This window comes from Tachyglossus aculeatus, chromosome 27 (genome assembly GCF_015852505.1).
Source record: "Tachyglossus aculeatus isolate mTacAcu1 chromosome 27, mTacAcu1.pri, whole genome shotgun sequence".
Classification (NCBI taxonomy): Eukaryota; Metazoa; Chordata; class Mammalia; order Monotremata; family Tachyglossidae; genus Tachyglossus; species Tachyglossus aculeatus.
In genome coordinates, this window is record NC_052092.1 from 5584349 (window position 1) to 5606330 (window position 21982).

General features: G+C 53.7%; 1 protein-coding gene across 2 annotated transcripts; it reads right to left on the reverse strand.

The window, feature by feature from the left end:
- Positions 1-3514: 3514 nt before the first annotated feature.
- Positions 3515-21438, reverse strand: NTF3 (neurotrophin 3). 2 transcript variants are annotated; one of them, XM_038767968.1, is made up of 2 exons: positions 21408-21438; positions 3515-4295 (listed from the first exon to the last, which is right to left on the reverse strand). In XM_038767968.1, the coding sequence occupies exons 1-2, from the start codon at positions 21423-21425 to the stop codon at positions 3534-3536; spliced, it is 780 nt and encodes a 259-aa protein (XP_038623896.1). In that variant the 5' UTR covers positions 21426-21438; the 3' UTR covers positions 3515-3533. The 2 variants fall into 2 exon arrangements, with proteins under 2 accessions (XP_038623896.1, XP_038623897.1); XM_038767969.1 differs by lacking the exon at positions 21408-21438 and adding an exon at positions 21041-21116.
- Positions 21439-21982: the final 544 nt, after the last annotated feature.

Below are 21982 nucleotides of genomic sequence, written 5' to 3' on the forward strand. Positions count from 1 at the left end.
CCATCCCAGCTAACGAGAACCCCGCGTGGATTCCATTAAAAACATAGCGCGGATGTCCCAGGATCCCTTTCAGCTGCTCGGCCCTGATTGTAAGAAAATGCATTAATTTAAACTAATTTTCCATGGTTTCTGTGGTTTCCTTGAGCGGTTTCTTCCCTATTCCTGGCAGACAAGGCAGGGTGAGTTTGCTGTGGGAACAGCTCTCTAGGTTGAAGCACTCCAGCCTGGAGAAAGAGTCTTCCTCCTGGGAATGCTCCTGCTGTCCTCTGAATCACCGGTGTCCCCCTCCCCTCCACTGTGTTCTCAGAAACCAAGATGGTGGAGGCCTTTGGCCACCCTGAATCCCACTGAGGGGGCCCAGCTGGGGCCAGTTGGATTACAGTGGGGCAGGAAGGGGTGGGATGTGGCTTCTGGGACAGGCACCCAATCAGGAGTCAGGGTTCTCGGACACCTCCCCCTGACAGCTGATCTGGGGATGAAGCCCAGAGCTGGTGGAAGAGGAAGGAAGCGACGTTGAAGGAAATGCACGGTTGTCTACGTTATTAGTATTCATTGAGGGCCAACTGCATGTACAGGGGCACTTGCTGCATGTGAAAGACTGAACTGGGCACCTATTGTAGGTGTAGCGCAATTGGCAGGTACTGAAGGCACAGCACTATACTGGGTACCTACTGTGGATAGGGAACTGTACTGAGAGTCAACGGTGTGCAGGGTGCTGTACTAGCGATCTACTGGGCGCAAGGCTCTGTCCTGGCCACCTAATGTGTGCAGAGTGCTGTACTGAGCCCCTAGTATATTCAAAGCCATTCTCCGGGAACCTGCTCTGTGCAGAGGATTGTACTGGGAAGCTTTTGGTGAAGAACATCATACTGGATGCCTACTGCGTGCGGAACACTGTACGGGACGCCTGCTGTGAACAGAGAATCATGCTGGGCACCTACCATGTGCAGAGTTCTGTCATAGGTGCTTGGGAACCGACAGTAAAGGTAAGGCGACCCAATCCCAGCCCTAAAAGAGCTTACAATCTAACGCGGGAGACAGGAAGATCCAGACAGTATCCAGACAGTGAGAGCAGCAGGGAAAACAGAAACAGCTGGGGACTATGAAGAAGCGAATAAGTGCTGAAATCCTGGGAAGGAACAGGGAAAAGACCCAGTGGGGGTACTCATTAAATACTATTCTTGCTACTGTCCACCACCCTGAGCCTGACCTTACTGCTCATCCTCTCCCAGCCCCCACCGCAGGGGTCTCCTCCCTCCCCCACCTTTCTGGCTCATCCCACTCCACCCCACCCCCACTCCCAACCCAAATCCCCCAACCGTCTGGCTTCCTCTTCCCATATGCTCCGCAGCTGGAAGCCAGACCGGCCCCCAAAGGGTTAAATGAGCCGTGCCTCCTTTGGAAGAATTACCTTTCCCTCGAAAAATGCCATCCATCAGTGGCTCGGATATCAAAGCTGAAGCCGAACACGGGGGCGCGTTGGGAGAGGCGAGCCTCCCCGCTTCCTGCTCGCCATCCAGATGGGCGTCACGGGCCAGGCCACTGAGAGAGGGAGGCCTCTCCTCCCGGCCCTGCCTGGACCAGTAGAGTCAAACCCGGCTGATCTCTCCCAGGGGAAGACTTGCCTTGAGCTGCAGTTTCTCCTCCCCCAGGGCCCCTCCAGAGCACAGCCACATCCGGCGTAGGGGCACCGTGGGAACCTGCAGTTCAGGAGCCTGGGATCCCAGTGAGCCCCGGGTCCCCTCCGATTCCTCCGGGTGCTCTGACTCCCCCAGATGCTCGGACTCCTGTCCACTTGCCCTGGAGTACTTGACCCTTAGCAAGTCTGAACCCTAAAGTCCCTTTGAAGTGGGATCAGACCATAGATTTGTATTTACTTGAAGAAGGGGAGCAGGATGGAGATGGATTTGTGGGGAAGAATATGTCTACAGAACCACTGGACTGTTTCTACACTGGCCAGCAGAGACTATCCCCCCCTTGGTTCTACACTGGCCAGTAGAGGCTATCCCCCTTGGTTCTACACTTGCCAGTAGAGACTTCCCTTTATAGTCTTCTAAACTATAAGCTCCTCTAGACTGTAAACTCATTGCAGACAAGGAATGTGTCTACCAACTCTGTTGTACTCTCCCAAGTGCTTAGTTCAGTGGTCTGTACATAGCACTCGGTAAATACAATTGTTTACAGTGGCCAGCAGAGACTATTTCCCTACAGTTCTTCCCACAGCTGAGCCTGGTGTTGATGGACAAGTGTCTGGGTAGATGTAACTTGTCCAAGTGGAATATGGCCAGACACAGATCTCTTGCAGGGAGAGAAAAGAAGAGTTAAGGCAGAGAAAGAGAAGGAGAAGGAGAAAAAATTATCTTATTCCCTGCCTCCCCTCCATCCTTGATCCTTCGATCAAGGGCCCCTTCACTAATGCTCACCTGTGCATTTTCCATTAGCTTAGTGTTTTGCACTTGTGAGCACCCTGGTGCCTTAGAGTACTGATGAGGACAAGAAGGAGGAGAAGGAGCAGGTGGTGGCCGGCTGTGGTGGAAGGGCAGGCAGGAGAAGTTTCAGGTGACAATGGACAAGAAGCGGCATGATGCAGTGGGTAGAACATGGGTCTGGGATTCAGAAGGAACTGGGTTCCATTCCTGATTTCACCTCTTGTCTGCTGTGTGACTTCACTTAACTTCTCTGTGCCTCAGTTTCCTCATGTGCAAAATGGGGATTAAGGTGGTGAGCCCCATGTGGGACAGAGACTGTGACCTGAGACCTGATTAACTTGTATCTATTCCAAAGCTTAGAACAGTGCTTGATTCATAGTAAGGCCTTGACAAATATCGCCATTATTATTATTATGTTTCCATATGCAATGCATTTTTCTCTGATACATTCCCATGCCAGTTTGTTCCAAACAGCTCCAAATCCCCCATGCAGCCTCAGAGGGGGTTCCCTACAGTTCAGAGGAGCCCAAACCAGGCCAGACGGTGTACTCACCACCCTGGGGGTGGGGAGGGAGTGGAAATGAGGAGGACGGGGGGGTCAGGGTGCAACAGCTCATGAAACAACTCAACCACGTGACACCTGGAAGGTCCGCGTATCACAAAACCAGTCCACTGGCCAGAATGTCTCACTTTGGTGTAGCAGGAGCTGGGTCCCTTCTTAATCAAGTCAACAGGAAACAAGTACATAGCAAGGGACTATCAACGCGTCCACAGAGAACACAACTCTGCCGTCTTCCGCTTTCAACAAGTTTACTAGCATGACAGTCACCGGCTTAGGAACAACGGGATGTCAGGGGCACGGGAGGCACGAATTACAGAAGGGGAGAGGGGTCACAAAACTGGGGGGGGTTCTAACACGGGGTCAGGGCGCACACTGGTTTAACGGAGAGAGGAAAAGCTTATATACTGTAGGAGGCTGAAGTTTAATAAATAAAGGTTCAACTTATAATATATAAAAACAATATAAACATTTATATGCTACATGCATATCATATAATTTAAAGTAATAATTTATATACGGGGGTGGGGAGGGGTGGGGCCGGCTCATGTCCGGCCTATCTTGCGGGACAGAGCGCAGACGCAGGACGTGTCTATGCGGATCCATCTCCAACCAACCAGTTTATTGTTTTCGGAGGTGAGAGCTCTCACGTACGTCTGAGAAGTCTTGCACTGAGAGTTCCAGTGCTTGTCGTCGATGCCTCGGCAGCCGTTTTTCACTGGCCGGGCTTCCTTGCATCTCGTCTCGTAAAAGTATTGTTTGACCGGGGAGTTCCCGGTCTTGATCTCTCCCAGGACGGTCACCTGGTGTCCGCGGATGTCAACGGCCGAGGACTTGTCGGTCACCCAGAGGCTCTCGCTGTCGCACACCGAGTACTCCCCACGGTGACTCCGGTGCTCCGCGTGGCGGCGCCGGCGGGATGTCCGGTTGGGGGCCCCCGGGGTCTCCACGAAGTCCTCCAGGAGGTAGAGGGGAGGGGGCCCCACTGGGGTGCTGTCGCTCAGCAGGACGCGTGGCGAGCTGTAACGCCTCTGCTGCCGCAAGACGTCCGGGTCGGCTGCGACCAACGGCTGGAAGCCCGCCTTGGGCTCGTGTGTCCCCGACTCCCCCGGGGTTTCCCCCTTCACGTCCACCGCCTGCTTGGCCAGCCTGTTTCGCAGGATGTCAGCCTGGATCAGCTTGATGACGAGAGAGTTGAGGGAGTCTTCGGGCACCGGGCGGGGGTCCATGCTCGCTTGGAGGCCACGGAAGAAAGTGAGAAATGTCACATAGAACAACACGGACATCCCCCTGTTCACCTGCAAGAGCTGAGAGGAGAAAGGTGAGTTAGAGGGGACTCAAGGGAGTGGGCACCCATAGCGACCCAGCAGGGACCGGCCAACACCCCTGACTCTCCCCTCTCCGTCCCTGGCACTCTCCCAGTGACCCAGCATGGATCATCCAACATCCCTGACTCTCCCCGCTCAATCTCTGACTCTCCCCAAGTGACCCAGTGTAGTCATGGATCTGTCCAAACCCCTCTGGGACCTGTTAACTGGACCCCAGTTTCCATGACCACCTCATCCTGAGTTTTCTCTCCCCCACCAAATCCACCCCCTCATCCATACCCATTTTATCTGTAGGGAGCCCCCATTTGGGGTTCAACCTCCCCCAACCTCGTCCCGGAGTCAGATGGGAGTCAGGGTTGGGCTGGAGGCAGGGGGAGCTGTCTTCAGGGCATAGGAACTGAAGCTTTATTTTACAAGATGGACCTGCTTATTCTCTGGTTACAAGATATGACTCCCCGGCTCTGGCTTTCAATTCATTTTATTGGGCGGTGGCAACAGTGTCAAAAATACCATAGAAATCCTGAGAGCTTCTACCTTCCCTCCAACAGTGAAACCAGTGTCTCCCACATGGCAGAGGACCTCAGAGCTTCATCACACCGAGCCCCCTGCCTCCAGGAATGACCAGCTTAAACCAACTGGTAAGCACAGACCCATCCACCCCAACTTACCACAGAATTGGAAACATGAGGAGACCAGCCACCTGGGGCCAGTTTACCAGCTCAGCTCTCCCTATCCATCATCTCCCAAATCTAGGCTTCCCCTTCCCTCCCATCTAACCCCCAGCACCCCACCCCCAGCTGTCCCCAACTCTCCCCTCCCTCACAGGCATCTAGTCCTCCCCACCCCCTCCACACAGGAGTCTCCCCCTGCCCCCTATATAGTAAAGGCGTGGGGGTGATTTCCATAATAAGGTTCACTGCACCCCTCTTTTCCTGCTCCCCTCAGCCCAGCTCAGCCCAGAGACTTCCACTCTGACTCTCTGCCATAGTGGTAGGCTTGATCTGAAAGGAGAACCTGAAATTAAGGTTGATGAATCCCCAAGTCCTTGGATGCTACTGACAGCCATGGTGAAATATCTAAGTAATCTGGTACCCTCACTACTAAATAGCTGTGAAGGAACCAGGGGATTTATTCTTTGCAAAGATTGCAGAAGCTGCTGGGAGACCTGGCAACAGAGGAATCAGTTTGGGGCAGACACTGGGAAAGGGGCTGCCCTCCTCAAGGTCAGAGGACCGAGAGGCACCCTTGGGATGATAAATGCTATTTGGTTAATTGATTGATTGACTGACAAAGCCCTGAGTGCAGCCAAGAGTGGGAGCTCCAAGCACACAGGGTGGGAGGTGGGCCACACCAACCCACCAGATAGGGCCTTGCCAATAGCCATGTCACCTTCGAGAATGCAGGAATTGAATGCCTGGATCAAAAGGCCTCACCACTGGAGGTTAGGCCGTGGCCAGTCTGGGAGCTAAGGATGGCCAGCGACTGGTCTGGGAACTGGAGATGGAAAATGGGGGGTCTGCGTTAGACCCTCGGGGAAGATTCTCCTGTGGGAGTGGTTGGCACTGTACCCACCCCACCTCAGTGGCCAGGAGTGAAGGGCAGAACTCAGGCCCACCAGCTCTGGCCCCATCCAAGTCAGTCAGGGCTATGTGGGCAAGCACACTCCCTGCCCGCCTCTGCTCACCAAGGCCCTGGTGGGAACAGACTGGGATCCAGCCTACAGAGGGGAGGGGGAAAAGAAGGGAACACAGAAGGGTTGGCTGAGTCTCTGGAGGGGTTCATTTATCATCCTCATCATTATTATTTTTGTTAAGTTCTTACTTTGTTAAGCCCTGGGGTCGATACAAGTTAATCAGGTTGGACACAGTACCTGCTCCATATAAGGCTCACAGTCTAAGTAAAAGGGAGAACAGACATTAAATCCCCGTTTTATGGATGAGGAAACTGAGACACAGAGAAGTTAAGTGACTTGCCCAAGGGCACAGAGCAGGCAACTAGCAGAGCCAGGATTAAAACCCAGGTCCTCTGATACTTAGGTCTGCACACTTTCCACTGGGCCAAACTGAAACTCAAGCGTCCCTTAGGTTGCAAGCTTCCAGGAAACTGGGCTGTGCCAGCTACAGTTCTAGCAAACTGCCCCCTCCCCGTCCCCAACTCCTGGGATCAGTGCTGGCCACAGTTGGGTGGGAGGTTTGTGTGTGTGTCTGTGTGTGTGTGTGTGTGTGTGTGTGTGTGTGTGTGAGAGAGAGAGAGAGAGAAAATGAGGGAGTGTGTGTATACTAATAATAATTGTGGTATTCATTAAGTGCTTTTTATGTGCCAAATACTGAACCAAGTGCTAGATGAGGGTGTTTGTTTATAATAATAATAGTGGTATTTGCTAAGTGCTTACTAAGTGCCAAACACTAAAATAAGCACTAGATGAGTATGTGGGTGAGAGTTTGTGTGCGCGTGCACAGGGGTGAGGGGGAGCGGCTTTGCGGGGGCACTCAGATACCTCACTGCGGCTTGTGGCTCTCTCCCGAAACCGGAGAAGCCGCGGGCAGGATGGATTCAGCCGGGGCAGGAAGTGAAGAGGTGGCCAAGGCCCAGCTCCCAGGGTAGCAGCAGCTAGGGGAGATCTGAGGCCCGGAACCCTCCGCCCCCCCACCGGGAGCTCTGGTTACAGCCATCCAAGTCGGGGCCAGGACCCCCAGGTCTGCAGGGCCCCCAGTTCCCTGCCCTCCTAGTCCAGAGAAGTAGGAAAGCCCCTAGAGCCAATGGCATTCCTGAGAAATCCCCAAGCCCCGGGGGACATAGTGAATGTCTAGGCCGGGCTGGGCCAGGCCAAAGTCAAGCCCTGTGGCTGAAGGCAGTGCTCTAGAGGTCAAAGGGGTTGTGTACTGAGAGTATACTGTTGACTAAGGCTATGGAGGGGAGGAGGATAGAGGGGCTGATGTTCCCATGTCTCTTTTCCCCAGTGTCACACACAGAGGCTTCCCTGCAGGTGGAAAAGTGTTCTCCAAGTGAAAGTTTTTCCTCTGGGTCTTCATGGATTCATGCATTCATTCAATCATATTTATTGAGCGCTTACTGTGTGCAGAGCACTGTACTAAGCGCTTGGGAAGTACAAGTTGGCAACATATAGAGACGGTCCCTACCCAACAGCAGGCTCACAGTCTAGAAGGGGGAGACAGACAACAAAACAAAACATATTAACAAAATAAAATAAATAGAATAGTAAATATGTACAAGTAAAATAGAGTAATAAATCTGGACAAACATACAGGTGCTGAGGGGAGGGGAAGGAGGTAAGGTGGGGGCGTGGGGAGGGGGAGGAGGGAGAGAGGAAGGAGGGGGCTCAGTCTGTAATAATGATGGCATTTATTAAGTGCTTACTATGTGCAAAGCACTGTTCTAAGCACTGGGGTAGATACAAGGTGATCAGGTTGTCCCACATGGGGCTCCCAGTCTTAATCCCCATTTTACAGATGAGGTAACTGAGCCCAGAGAAGTTAAGTGGCTTGCCCAAGGTCACACAGCTGACAGTGGCAGAGCCAGGATTCGAACCCATGACCTCTGACTCCCAAACCCGGGATCTTTCCACTGAGCCACGCAGCGCTTAACAAATACCATTATTATTATTATTATTATTATTATTATTATTATTATTATTATTATCATAAATGAAATGAGTAAATGCCCGCGGCCCTGGCGCCCTCACCATGCAGGCCATGGCCGCTGCCATCCTTGGGCCTCAGATGGCCGACAAGGAACAAGAGGAGGCGGATACTCCTTTCTCCTTGCCTGAAGCTTTGGCCATCACTATCTTAGACTTTGTCCATCACCCACCTTAGCCAGAACTCAGGGGCACCAGCCCCATCACCCTCACAGCTGGGACCTCTGTACCCACTCTGTCTCCCCATCTCCTCCTCCCCCAATGCCTCCATCTTTTCTCTTCTGTTAGATTCGTTGCAACTTCCCACTTGTAGAACCCTGGGAAGCAGAGATAAGAGGGGGATTTTCCCACATTTTTTAATGGTACTTGCTAAGCAGTAACTATGTGCCAAGCACTGTACTAAATGCTAAGGCAGACACACGATATTCAGGTCAGACACAGTCCCCATTCCACGTGGGACTCACAGACTATATTGGAGGGATCCCCACTTTACTAATGAGGTAATTGAGGCACCGAGAAGTTAAGTGACTCAATCAAGGTCACACAGCCTACAAGTGGTGAAGTCGGGATTAGAAGCTAGATCCTCTGGCTTCCAGATCAATCAATCAATCAATCGTATTTATTGAGCGCTTACTATGTCCAGATCCCATGTTCTTTCGGCTAGGCTGTGCTGCATCCCACAGAGGATCCTGTTCCCCCTCCTTCCATCCTTCTCTAGATGGGATTTTCTGGCAGGGACTAAGTCAGCCTTGTGTTCCAGGTGCTGACAGATTCCCAACGTCTGCTGGTCTGGTTTCCATCATCAAATCACAGCTTGGCTAAAACACAACTCTTCCCCGAGGCGGGCTACCCATTCCCACCCTGCTCTCCTGGGCTCACTTCTGAGGAACAAGGGCTGAGTATTCCCCAACCTGCAACCCCTCCCCAGTTCACACCTTGGCCTGTCCAGCCCAGGATTCTGTCTCTGACAGTGGCCCCGGGACTCTGGGGTGGACCTCATGCTGGTTTTCCTTCCTCACCTTGTATCTTTAGCTCTTCCCTCTCCATCCAATCAGTCAGTCAAGACTGAAAGCTCATTGTGGGCAGGGAATGTGTCTGTTGGTTGTATTGTACTCTCCCAAGCTCTTAGTAGAGTGCTTTGTACAAAGTAAGTGCTCCATAAGTATGATCGAATGAATGAATGATAGAATTTATAGTACCCCTGATTCTCCCCCAGTGACCCAGCATGAATCATCTGACACCTCCAACTCTCCTTTGGTGACCCAACATAGACCATCCAACACCCCTGATTCTCCCCTCTCCATAAGGGATGGACCTGTGGGTGTTTCCAGCCACACAGCTCTCTGTGGGAACAGATTTGCTGTGCTCACCCCATGCTTAGGGAAAGCAAGATGTGTTTCCTCCTGTTGTTTCTGAACTTGCTGCCCTCTAGCTCCACTGGAGCCCACTCACCCTGCTGGTGTGAAGTTGTCTTTTGAACTTGAAGACGTTGTTGCTAATGATGGAGTCTGTGTGTGTGTGTGTGTGTGTGTGTGTGTGTGTGTGTCTGACCATGGAGCTGAGGGACTCCCAGCCCCATCCGCACTAGGCATGGACACACACACACACACACACACAACCCTCCTGTTGTTCTGCCATATAATAATAATAATGATGACATTTATTAAGCACTTACTATGTGCAAAGCACTGTTCTAAGCACTGGGGAGGTTACAAAGTGATCAGGTTGTCCCATGGTGGGGCTCACAGTCTTAATCCCCATTTTACAGATGTGGTAACTGAGGCACAGAGGAGTTAAGTGACTTGCCCAAAGTCACACAACTGCCAGTTGGCAGAGCTGGGATTTGAACCCATGACCTCTGACTCCAAAGCCCAGGCTCTTTCCACTGAGCCACACTGCTTCTCTAATTTACTGATTGCAGTGTCTGCCATTGCCTATGCCTCTTGATCCTTATAAGGAAACCCCATTTCCTTCTAGAAGCAGTGTCCATGCTGGTCTGTTCTCACCAACTAACTCCTAGATTTCAGCTCGGGTGCCACATTCACTGAGGCTTTGTTTTACCATGTCCTTAAATCACTTCTTCTGCCCTCCTGGCTTTGTTTCCCATTTTCAGCTTCCCATTCAGCTGCTGTTTGGGTCTCTCATCATTGCTCATTCTTTTCATTTTTTCCCACCCCGTATAGCTGTGTTGAGGTGAGTAGAGCTTCAAAGCTGGAAGAGTGGCTCCGTTCCAAAACTTCACTGTCTGTGATCTCATCTCACTGTTTGATGTTGACTCTGGCCCATCTGTGACACTGGTGGAACTGCTCAAGGAGTCCAATGTGGTATCTGTGTGAAGTTCCAGTCTCACAGTCATAGAGAAGTTTGGTCAACACTACAGCTCTGTAGAGCTTGAGTTTGGTCTGGAACCTGATACCACGTGGCTGACACACTCTAGGTTTGGCAGTTTCCCGAAGGATAATAATAATAATAATTATGGTATTTGTTTAGTGCTTACTATGTGCCAGACACTGTACTAAGAGCTAATTTGGATACAAGCATATCAAGTTGGACACAGTCCCTGTCTCATGTGGGACTCATAGGCCCAATCCCCATTTTACAGATGAGGTAACTGAGGCACAGAGAGGTGAAGTGACTTGCCCGAGGTCACATAGCATATAAGTGACAGAGTCGGAATTAGAACCCATGACCTTCTGACTCCCGGGCCTGTGGTCATTTTACTATGTTATGTTGCTTCCCCCAAGGATGTTCTGGCCTCCTCGGTTTGGCTTTCTACTTCCTTGTCTATCTCTGTGTCATTAGTCAGCTTGCTGCCTTGGTAACAGAATTCTCTTAGCCATGTTGCCAATATGAATTTTCGATTGGGTGTGTGACTTGGGTGCCACCGGCTTCTCAGAATTTATGTCCATATCTTTATACCCTGCCATTTTCCCCACCTATTATTTATTTTAACGTCTGTCTCCCCTCTAGCTTGTAAGCTCCTTGTGTGTAAGGGTCATGTCTACCAACTCAGTTGTATTGTACTTTCCCAAGCACTTAGTGTGGTGCTCTGCACACCGTAAGCATTAAGTAAATACCATCGATTGACTGATTGATCTGCATTCAGCAACTCTTGAAAGACTGTCTCTAGCTCTTTGGATAATGCTCAAAGTTTGTCAGGGAAGTGTTCCTGAAGGATCAGAAGTAAATTCTAAGACTTGCATCCAACTGTTGTTGGCAATGAGATTTAGAGAAAAACATTTCTCTAACTCAATAAACTTCAATTATGTTCTCAGCCTGGTCTCTCCAAAGAGAAGAGTCCAAACCATGTCAGTCTTTCTCCTTTGGGATACTTTTCTGAAAACTTCCCATCCCAGCTCTGTTACTGACCTGCTGGATGACCTCTTTACCTCTCTGGGCCTCAGTTTTCTCATCTGTAAAATGGGGTTAAGAATCCCTGCCTCTTCCCCCCTGAAAATCAACTGAGATTGTTGTTGTGAAGGCACTGGCTTAGAGTTATCATTCCAAACTCGAGCGACCCCTTCCCTTCATTCCCAAGACTCCACTTTGTCTTCTCCATCCCCTCCCTGTTAGAATTGGAAAAGATAGGATGGGGTCCCTCAACCCTCCTGTCCATATTTATTTGAATATTCTAACACTTAGAATGGTGCTTTGCACAAAATAGGCTTCTAAAAATACTCCTATGCCTACTATTTTCAATTATATATTCAGCTGTATTTATCCTGAAACAGTTGTGCTACTTCGAACAGGAGCAGTGTGACCTAGTGACCAGCCCGGGCCTGAGAGTGGGAAGGACCTAGGTTCTAGTCCTGGCTCTGCCACTTGTCAGCTGCATGACCCTGGGCAAGTCACTTCACTCCTCTGTGCCTCAGTTATCTCATCTTTAAGATGGGGATTAAGACTTTGAGCCCCTTGTGGAACAGGGACTGTTTCCAACCTGATTACTTTGTATCTACCCCAACGCTTAGAACAGTGCCCGGCACGTAGTACGGAGACCATGGGGGAAAAAAGAACAAAACAGTGGCGCCAAGTGGAAAAGGCACAGGCTCAGGACTCAGGAGACCACTCTGCCACTTGCCTACTGTGTGACTTTGGCCAAGTCACTAACTTCTCAGTGCCTCAGTTTCCTCATCTGTAAAATGTGGATTCAATACCTATTCTCCCTCCTGCTTCGAACAGAGCACAAGGACTCCATGGGAACAATTCAGCAGGGACAGAGGGCACCCGGACCAGAGCACAGCGGCACTGCTGTAACGCCTCACCACGGACAGAAGGCACAAGGACTCCCCTGGAACCCCTCATCGCAGGCAGGGGGCAGTAAGTGCTCAATAAATAGCCCTGATTGATTGACAGAGAAATGCGGAGGACCTGGAGGCCTCTCTCTGGGGTCCATCGGACGTCGACAGCAGACCGAGGCTCTGGAACTGGCTGCGGAAATCCAACTGAGACAATTTCCTAGACTCTCCAGCGATTTTCCAATGTGAGTCCCCGTCCGCATCCAGAAGGGCAGGATCATCGTCATCAGCGGTATTTATTGGATGCTTACTCTATACGGGGCACTGGGAGGCATCCACACAGACCTGACCCCCTACCCCGTCTCTGCTGCTTCGCGGGAAGGGGCAACGAGGGATCCAGAGGCCATAAACAGAATCCGCTTCCCAACATCAGGGGTCGTAGGATTATTCCAACGCTGGAGGTTTTCTCCCCTCGCCCCCACCCCAGTCTCCGATCCCACGGGGCAGAGCACTCAGGTGGAGTGTCCAGCCTGCGGGTCTCCCTGGGGGCTTCGGGTCGCTTGCTGGCCCTGCTTGACCCCTGGAAATACCAGTCCTGACATTCCACTTAAGCCTCCCCGCCTCTCCAGACCCCTCTGTTTCCTGCTTCTGTGCTCTGAACCCTCCCCAGCTCCAACCCAGAATCTCCCGGGGCCTGGCTTCTCCCCGCCACAGGTCTGGGGTGACCACGAGTCCTTACCCGAACCCAGTGCCCTGCGGCCCAGAGGATACTTCTAGAGGCCCCCAAGCCCCAGGAAGCAGAGAGGAGTGATGGACTGGAGTGGCGGGAAAAGTCCACCTTTCCACAAGTGGGAGAAGAGAGGCCGAGGAGAGGACAACACAGGAGCGAATCCCCCCCATCATGGTGAGGAACCGCCACACTAAGGGTCGGACCGGAGGTGGCAGCAGTGGAAACCGGACGACGGAGACAAGGTCTGAGGGGGAAAGGCTCCCGGGTGGGTAAAAGGAGCTGGCTGGAAAGGGAGCTAGCTGCACATTCACACGCCTCCCCCATCCCGCCCTCCACAGTCCACTGCTGTATTTGGTACCACTGAATTTAAACTCGCCACCCTCCCAAGAGATGTCCTCCAGACCCCACACATTCTCCTCAGACCCTCCCACACACCTCCAAACCCCCGGTCCTAACACCCTCCAAACATCTCATAGCCCCAAACACACGTTGTTTATTCCCTTCCATCGCCTAGCCGCCCACATCACCTCCACGCCCCCCATTCAGTCCCCACACTTCTCCACACCACACACACACACCCCAAGGCCTACTGCAATGCACTGCAGTGCACCCAGTGGGAACTTTTCATTCATTCATTCATTCATTCAATTGTATTTATTGAACGCTTACTGTGTGCAGAGCACTGTGCTAAGCACTTGGAAAGTACAATTCGGCAACAGATGGGTACAATCCCTGCCCAACAACAGGCTCACAGTCTAGAAGCGGGAGACAAACAAAACAAAACAAGTAGATAGGCATCAGTAGCATCAAAATAAATAGAATTTTAGGTATACACACATCATTAATAAAATATATAACATAATAAATACATACAAATATACACAAGTGCTGTGGGGCAGGGAAGGGTGTAGAGCAGGGGGACTTAATAAATGCTACTATTTCTGCCCTCTTCCCCAGTTCCTGCACCTCCCACACCCCTAATCCCTCCACAGACCCCTCTCACCCACCCCCCAGACACACCCTCACATCCCTCCCACATCCTGTAGGAATCGGGCCAAGGTCCTCTTGCAGGACAGAAAAGGTCTCCAGCTACAGACAGACCCTCCCTAGGCCAATTGAGGTTGTCTTTGCCATCCTCTACTCCTCTTCCCAAATCAGTCAGGGGTCTTTCAGAGCCACTGATTGGTCAGAGGAGCACTGGGGCCGGTGACCAACCCTGTTGACATGGGCATGTTTACACATGGTATCACATGCATGATGCTGGGCATGTGATGACATAACCCAGGGTGCAGAAGTTCACCCGAGGCTACCCACATCTGGAATGTGGCCCCAGGGGCAACTGCTGACCACCACCTGCCCCAGAACCTCCGCATCCCTGTGATCAGAGGCATCCATTCTGAGCTCTGGGGCTTGGTGGTGGGAGCCATGGTAGAGGGAGGCTGGACACTGACCACAAAGATGTTGGACATAGAGGCATGCAGTGTCATGGCTGTGCATGACAGGGGACATTCAGACTAGCTGAACACCAGATGCATGGTCACCTCTCTCTCCCTCCACCCCACCAATTGTATTTATTGAATGTTTACTGTGTGCAGAGCACTGTACTAAGCATTTAGGAGAGTACAATATAAAAGTGTTGGTAGGCATGTTCAATGCCCAAAAACGTTCTTACAGTTTAGAGAGAATTGTACACAAATTGTACATAGAAACATTGACCACTCAGTGTGAGACCTAGTTTCACTCTGAACCTCTCTTCCCCTCCATGCCCCCCCCGCCCCCAGCATCCCCTGCTCCCTCTGCTTTATAAACACAGCCAACACAGCAGGAATATAGGGTACGTAATCTGTGGTGTACAGCGTGAACAGTGTGCATGTGCAGTGCAGACAGTATGCATGTGCAGTGTGAACAGTCTTTGCACTGTGTGGAGAGTCTTTGGGCAACTGCAGTGTGGGCAGTCGTTGGGGGCATACAATGTGTATGGGCTGTGGGTCCCTCCTCGGACTGTCCAGCAACAAGCACTACCTTGGGGGGCATCTCCAGTCAATCAATCAATAGCATTTATTGAGTGCTTACTGTGTGCAGGGTACTGTATTAAGTGTTTGGGGAAAATCGATAGAACAGAATTGGTAGACATGTTCCCTGCCCAGAAGACGAGGAAAAGACAATGATGACCCGGGTAGGCCTTCCGGTAACTCCTAGCCCTAATTTCCCTTCTAGCCATAGGGGATCATTCCTTTCAGTCCCAGGCTGACGGACTTCATATCCAGGCAAACAAAGGCCTCTTCTCAAGGGTGTTCACAGGCCACTGTGGCCAGCCAATCTCAGGGTCCCAGACTGCCTTCCATCATCAATCGTATTTATTGAGCGCTTACTGTGTGCAGAGCACTGTACTAAGCGCTTGGGAAATACAAGTTGGTAACATATAGAGACAGTCCCTACCCAGCAGTGGGCTCACAGTCTAAAAATTCCACAGCTGTGACCATCCTGACCTTGCCTGGAGGGGCAGGGCAGCCAGTTTGGATTTCCTGACTCCACTGTGGGCCTCCAGCACAGTGCTGTGCCCAGAGCAGGTGCCCAACACAGAACTCTGCATGCCATAGGTGCCCAGCAGGTACAGAAAAGCAGTATGGCCCCGTGGTTGGAGCCCAAGCTGGGAGTCTTGTACTTTGTACTTTGCACTTCCCAAGCGCTTAGTACAGTGCTCTGCACATAGTAAGCACTCAATAAATATGATTGATGATGATGAGTCAGAATGACTTGGATTCTAATCCTGGCTCCACCATTTGTCAGCTGTGTGATCTTTGGCAAGTCGCTTAACTTCTCTGGGCCTCAGTTACTGCATCTGAAAATTGGGAATTAAGACTGTGAGCCCTATGAGGGACAGAAACTGTGTCCAACCTGATTAACTTGTATCTACCCAGAGCTTAGAAAATTGCCTGGCACATAGTAAGCATTCTAAAAATAGTCAGGGGAACTGGGTTCTAATCCAAACTTTGCCTTAGTTTTCTCCTCTGTAAAATGGACATTAAATATCATTTCTCTCTTCTCTTTGAACTGTGAACTCCTTGTGGGTCAGGGACTGTGTCTTATCTGATTAGCCTGTTTCAGGCCCAGTGTTTAGTGCAATGGTCAGCATATATAGTAAGTGCTTAACTATTACCATGGTTAATTAAATGCCATTAGCAGATTAATCAATCAGCACATTGGGATTCAGCCCACCTCTCCTGATGATCAGTGCTTGTGCCTTATGTTAAGTGCTTGCTATGTGCCAAGCACTGTACTAAGCACTACGGTTGATATAGATAATCAAGTTGGACACAGTCCCAGTCCCACATGGAGCCTGCCGTCTAAGAGGGAGGGAGGCAAGCATTCAATCCCCATTTTTCAATCTGAGGAAACCGAAGTACAGAAAGGTTAATTGACTTGTCCAAGGTCACACAATAGGCCAATGCTTCTTTCTGGGGGCAGGGGCTGTTTGGACACGATCTCTCACTCTCCTCTCTCCCCACTCACAGAGGGCCCACACGCTCCCTCTGAATTTCCAACACGGGTCTGGTTTTGCCCCAGGGCTGGAGCCCAGCCCCTACCTGGCCAAGGAAGGCGAGAGAAGAAGGAAGGAGAGGGTTTGCTCAGACCTGCTCTCTCAGCTGAAGAACCTCTTCCTCCTCCCTGTCAGTGAGGGAGAGACTGGCTTCATCGCCACATAGGGAACCCGGGGGCACCAGCCCTATTGCCCCCAATATGCAGGGCTTCCGGGGACACGCAGTGTAAGACGAGGACCCAGGAATGTCCCATCTGATCCTGGAGGCAAGAAGCGATCCACATGGGCAAAGTCGTAGCAGGTAATAGAGTGGAAGAACAGGGACGAATGAGCAGCATTGAAGCCATCAAACACTGAACGGCTGATACACCGCGGTGCTGAGGGGATAGGCGGGGATGGGAACCCGAGGGCAATCAATCAAGCAGAGAGGAGGAAGAGGAGGTGGGGTGGTCCCCAGGAAATCAAGGAATATCTTTTCGAAGGGCTTGGAAGCAGAGAAGGCCGTGGCTCAGTGGAAAGAGCATGGTCTTTGGAGTCAGCGGTCATGGGTTCAAATCCCAGCTCTGCCAATTGTCAGCTGTGTGACTTGGGGCAAATCACTTAACTTCTCTGTGCCTCAGCTACCTCATCTGTAAAATATGGGGATTAAGACTGTGAGCCCTCCAGGGGACAACCTGATCATCTTGTACCTCCCCAGAGCTTAGCACAGTGCTTTGAACATAGTAAAAGCTTGATAAATGCCATCATCATTATCCAGCGCTTAGAACAGTGCTTTGCACATAGTAGGCGCTTAATAAATGCCATCATCATCATTATTATTATTATTAAGGGATAGGGGACCTAGCCACCTAAAAGATGTCAAGTAAAGACACAATCCCACTCCCAGTTCGCCATCCACAGACCCCCAAGCCGACTCTCTCGTTCTCCCCACCTCCTTCCTCCTCCCCCTTGCTCCCCCTCTCCCCCTCCCCCCGCAACACACACACACACACACACACACACACACACACTCACACTCTCCCGGCCACTCGAACCCCCCTACTTAACACAGACTTGCTCATTCTGGAGGCGGGTGGGTCACACCCTAGCAGGTGCCCGACCCTTCTCCCCCTTTTCTCCCCTCTTTCTCCCCCGCGGGCCGGAGCCCGGCGCCATGTCCTGGTCCCTAGCCGCCAGAACCCGCCACTTCCATGGACGAGTCTGCCGGCAGCTGGTCACATCTGGCCACATCTGGGATAAGGCGCGGAGCCTGCGAGCCGAGCCTGGAGCTCCCGCTCCCAGCCAACACGAGCAGGCCGGGAATCCCCAGAACCGGGGCCGCGGTTGAGGGGAGCTGGAGAGGAAGACCCTCGGTTGAGGACGGAACCCGAGGGAGGTAGAGTGGTCGGGGAGGAGGAAAAGAGGAGCCTGGGGGTGGGGGGACTGGGAGCTGAAAGTCTCCGGGGATCGAGGGAGGGAAACGTTATGTCGTTTGGCAGTTCGGTCCGGATCCCGCCCGGGGAAATGGAGACGCACCGGGGGTGACCTTTTCCAATCAGCCTTAATTGGCCTGACCTCGCCAAGAAAAGCAACGGAACTGCTTCAGGCTCCGTGAAAACAGCTTGGCTCCGGGGGTTTGGCCTCCACGGCGCCTGGACTCCGGTCTCACTCCGGGGGGCTTCGGCCCGGGGGTCCCCGGGGAGCAGTCAGACTGCGCCCGCCTCCGGTCCCCTCTGCAAGGGAGTGCGCCGGAGGGCCCCCGTTTGGCAGCTGTCTCTCCGCCTGAGTTCGGAGTTGAGGACGCCCTGAGCAGAGAACCAGGTCTGTGCAACTGTCCGCCCTCGGCTGGGGGGAGGGGCGGGCCCGGCGGCTCCCGTTTGGAGAAGCATTATGGCCTAGTGGATAGAGCACTAGGGCCTGAGAGTCAGAAAGTCATGGGTTCGAATCCCGACCCCACCTCTTGTTTGTTATGTGACCTTGAACAAGCCCTTTTACTTCTCTGTGTTTCATTTACCTCATCTGGAAAATGGGGATTGAGACAGGCAGGGACTGTGTCGATCAATCAATCAATCGTATTTATTGAGCGCTTACTGTGTGCAGAGCACTGTACTAAGCGCTTGGGAAGTACCAGCTGGCAACATATAGAGAGTCCCTACCCAACAGTGGGCTCACAGTCTAGAAGTCCAAACCGCTTTGCTTGTCTCTACCCCAGCGCTTAGTACAGTGCTTGACAAAGCGCTTAACAAATACCATAATTATTATTATTACTGAGCGGGTAAATGAGGCCTGGTCCCCGATAGAGGAGACACGAAGCTGAGGCAACTTTAGGGCCTCGCGTCAGGGCCCCGAGGAGAGGGGTGTGGGCCCTACACTGGACCCGAACCAGCTTCCCCGGCCGTCAGGACTTCGTTCAGGGACCCGGCCTCCCTGCTCCTTTTGGGAAGGAAGCTAGGGCGCCTGTTGGGGAGGCAGAGGGGGAGGGCGACCTCGCAAAACTAAAAGTTAAAACGGTCCCACGTGCGCCGCCGCCCGAGAGAAGCGGGAGGAGGGAGGCTCAGGGGCAAGCTCTCGGGCAGCCGGAAGGCCCGGGCTGCTGGGTGACCTTAGGCAAGCCGCCTAACCTCTCTGGGCTTCAGAAAACGAGGTGCGTGATGTGACGACGCTTCGGGGCAAAGAACGAGGCAGACGGACCCCGGGGCGTGTGACTGTTGCTAAACACAACAAGTGTTGTTAGTGTAAAGCCACGCCCCCGGCCACGTGCCGGACCCCTGTCCCAGCCGACGGTCCTAGGAAATCGGCCCCCGCCCCTCCCCCCAGGGAATACCACAATCATGCCCCAATCTCTCCTTCCCCTCCCTTTCTCCCTACTCTGGCCAGCTCGCCTTCCCCTCACCCCATCCCTCTGAGGGCTCTCCAGAGCTCTCACCTGGCTCCCCGCCCAATCTTCTTCTCCCCCGGCTCACCACGCTCAACTTCACCGCCTCCTCTCTCTTTCGACCCCTCCGTGCCGCGACACCCCTCTCCTGTCAGCGGCAGACCCCCACCTCCCCCAGAAATGTGCCCTGACCCCTCTCCCGCCTCCAAAGGTCACTGACCCCGATGGCCTCGGGGCCAGGCTGAACGCCAAGCATCTTTCAGAGGCAGCTGCCTCTCCATACCCTCGGCCTCGCGGGGTGGAGGGAGCTCGGAGGGCCCCCCGCCTCAAAGGGCTCACTCACCAGCCTCACCCTCCCGACATCGCTCTTCCCTCTGATCATCCCGCATTTCAACCTTCCTCCAGCCAAGCCGCGATCCTGCCTCAGCCAACCCCTTCGTGCTCCCTAATCACCTCGGAGCATCACTGGGGCGCATCCAGGCGGCCCCCCCTTCCTACCCCCAGCTCCCGGACACCTCGCCTTCCTCCAGATTCGGCCCCCTCCTCTTGTTCACGCCCACTCACGAACCCGCGGAGAAAAGACTCCAGCTCTCCATCCCTTCCCTTCCTCACCCCCTCCCTCCTCTCTCACCACGCCCGCCCGGAGTGTCTGTGCAAGCGCCCACAGGCCGCCCGAGCCCGGGCCCCCCTCTCCCCCTCCCCCTCGAGAGATAGCGCTCGCCCCCGATCGCTCCGACACCCCGGAAGCCCCCTGCCCCCGCTACACAACACACACACGCACACACAAACACACACATGTGCTCAAATCCAGCGAACGGGCTGGGTCTCCCTCGTTCTCCAAACTCTCAGTCGCTGAACTTTCTTTGTGCCGCATGTCACAAAGGGACGGGGGAGCGGGTTTGGAGGGTGAGGTGAAAGGGAGGTTTCTTTTGTGGGTGCGGGAGAACGGGGGCGAGCAGCTCCTGCCCCCCCCCCCCCCGCCCCTTCCAAGAAGGTGCAGCCGCCTCGGACCCCGGGGCACGAACGGAGCGGGTTCGGCCCGGCCCTCCGGAGGTGGGGAGAGACCGATCTGGAGAGAAAAACAGGTCGGACCGCAGCGCTATTCAGGAGGCGAAATTACAAAACAACAACGTCCCCCCGCATACACACACACACACACACGCGCGCCCCCCCCCCCAATCCCCTTATTCTCCTTTCCTTCTGCGTTGACCGAATGCACAGCCAGGCCTGACCCCCCACCCCAGCCCCCCAATGCACAGTCCTGTCCCCTAGGACTACTGACCCTTCTCCTCCCGCTCCAGTACAGGGTTTGGGGCAATAGAATTCGTCCAGTAACGCGAGCGGAGACAGAGAAGACCCCCCCCCCAAAAAAAGCACACGCATATGCACACCCTCTGCTTCCCCTCAGCCTTCGGGAAATTTAGAAACGGCCCTCAGCCCCCGGAGATGGGATTTTTGACCCTTTCTTTCAGTTCTTGTCCCGCGACCTGCTGGGATCCCCTCACCTGCAGGCCCGCGATGGGAGAAGAAAGCAGGGTGGGGGGGGGCGGGGACTCAGGCTAATCCCAGAGCCATTTCTCCCCCAACTGGAAAAGGGAGGTTTTCCCTGGCCCGCGACCCCCGCCCCCCTACACCATCCTAGCACCTAAAGATTTCGTGGGGAGAGGATGGCTTTCCGAGGGATTTTCCTCCCCCCCATTATCTACCTGGAATTGGCGCCGTGTCTGGAAGGAGGTGAAGGGGCGGTATTGGGGGAGGGGGGAGAAGACCCCTCCCTGGAGTAACACGAAGCTGCGCCGGCCTCTCCCTCCACAAGCCCGCTCTCTGACTTGGGCGAATTGAGTGTCGCTTCTCCGGAGCCCGGGGGAAGGGAGACGGCGGGAAATCCGGGGTGGGGGGGCGGGGGCCCCCAATTTCCCCCTCCTTTTTTCAGTAGAAACTCTCCTCGGCGCGCGGATGGGGTCGGAGGCGGCACCGCTCTGGGGAAGGAGTGCGAGGGTGGGGTTGCGCTTCGGGTCGGGGCCCCTCTCCCCTCTGCCCCCAAAGCCCCCTCCCCCAGGGCCCCCCACTCACCGCGGCAAAAGTAACCATGGCATCCGGGGGTCCGGGCTCAGAGAAATCCACATGAAGGGAGAGGTGGGGGCGGGCTGGTTCATTCAGTCTCTCCTCGGGCCCCCCCGCCTCCTCCTCGGCCCCCGCCGCCCCCAGCGCCCCCAGAAGCAACAGCCAAAGCTCTGAGCAGAGGGAGGGGGGCTCGGGGTAGCGCGGAAGGCGGCGGCGGGGAGAGGCCAGCCCGACACTGAGCCCGGGAACCTAATCTGCGCGGTTATAACCCACCCGGGCAGACAGATGGCCCGGAGCTCCGAGCCTTAACCCTCTCGGCGCCGCGCCGCGCCTCTCCGGAGAACCCACCCCCCGCCCGGCATGTCTGGGGGGCCACGGGCTGGGCGACCGGGGAGGGAGGGGAGGGGAGGGGAGGAATCTGGGTTCTGTTTCTCCTTCAACCGAACTCTTAAACCAGATGGGTTTTTCCCTTCCCAAGGTTCGCCTTGCGTTTCCCCATCTAGGGACCAGGCAAGGGGACTCTGTCTCTCTGCCTCTCAGTCTCTCCGTCTCTCCGTCCTCCGCCCATTCGCCTGTCTGTCGGT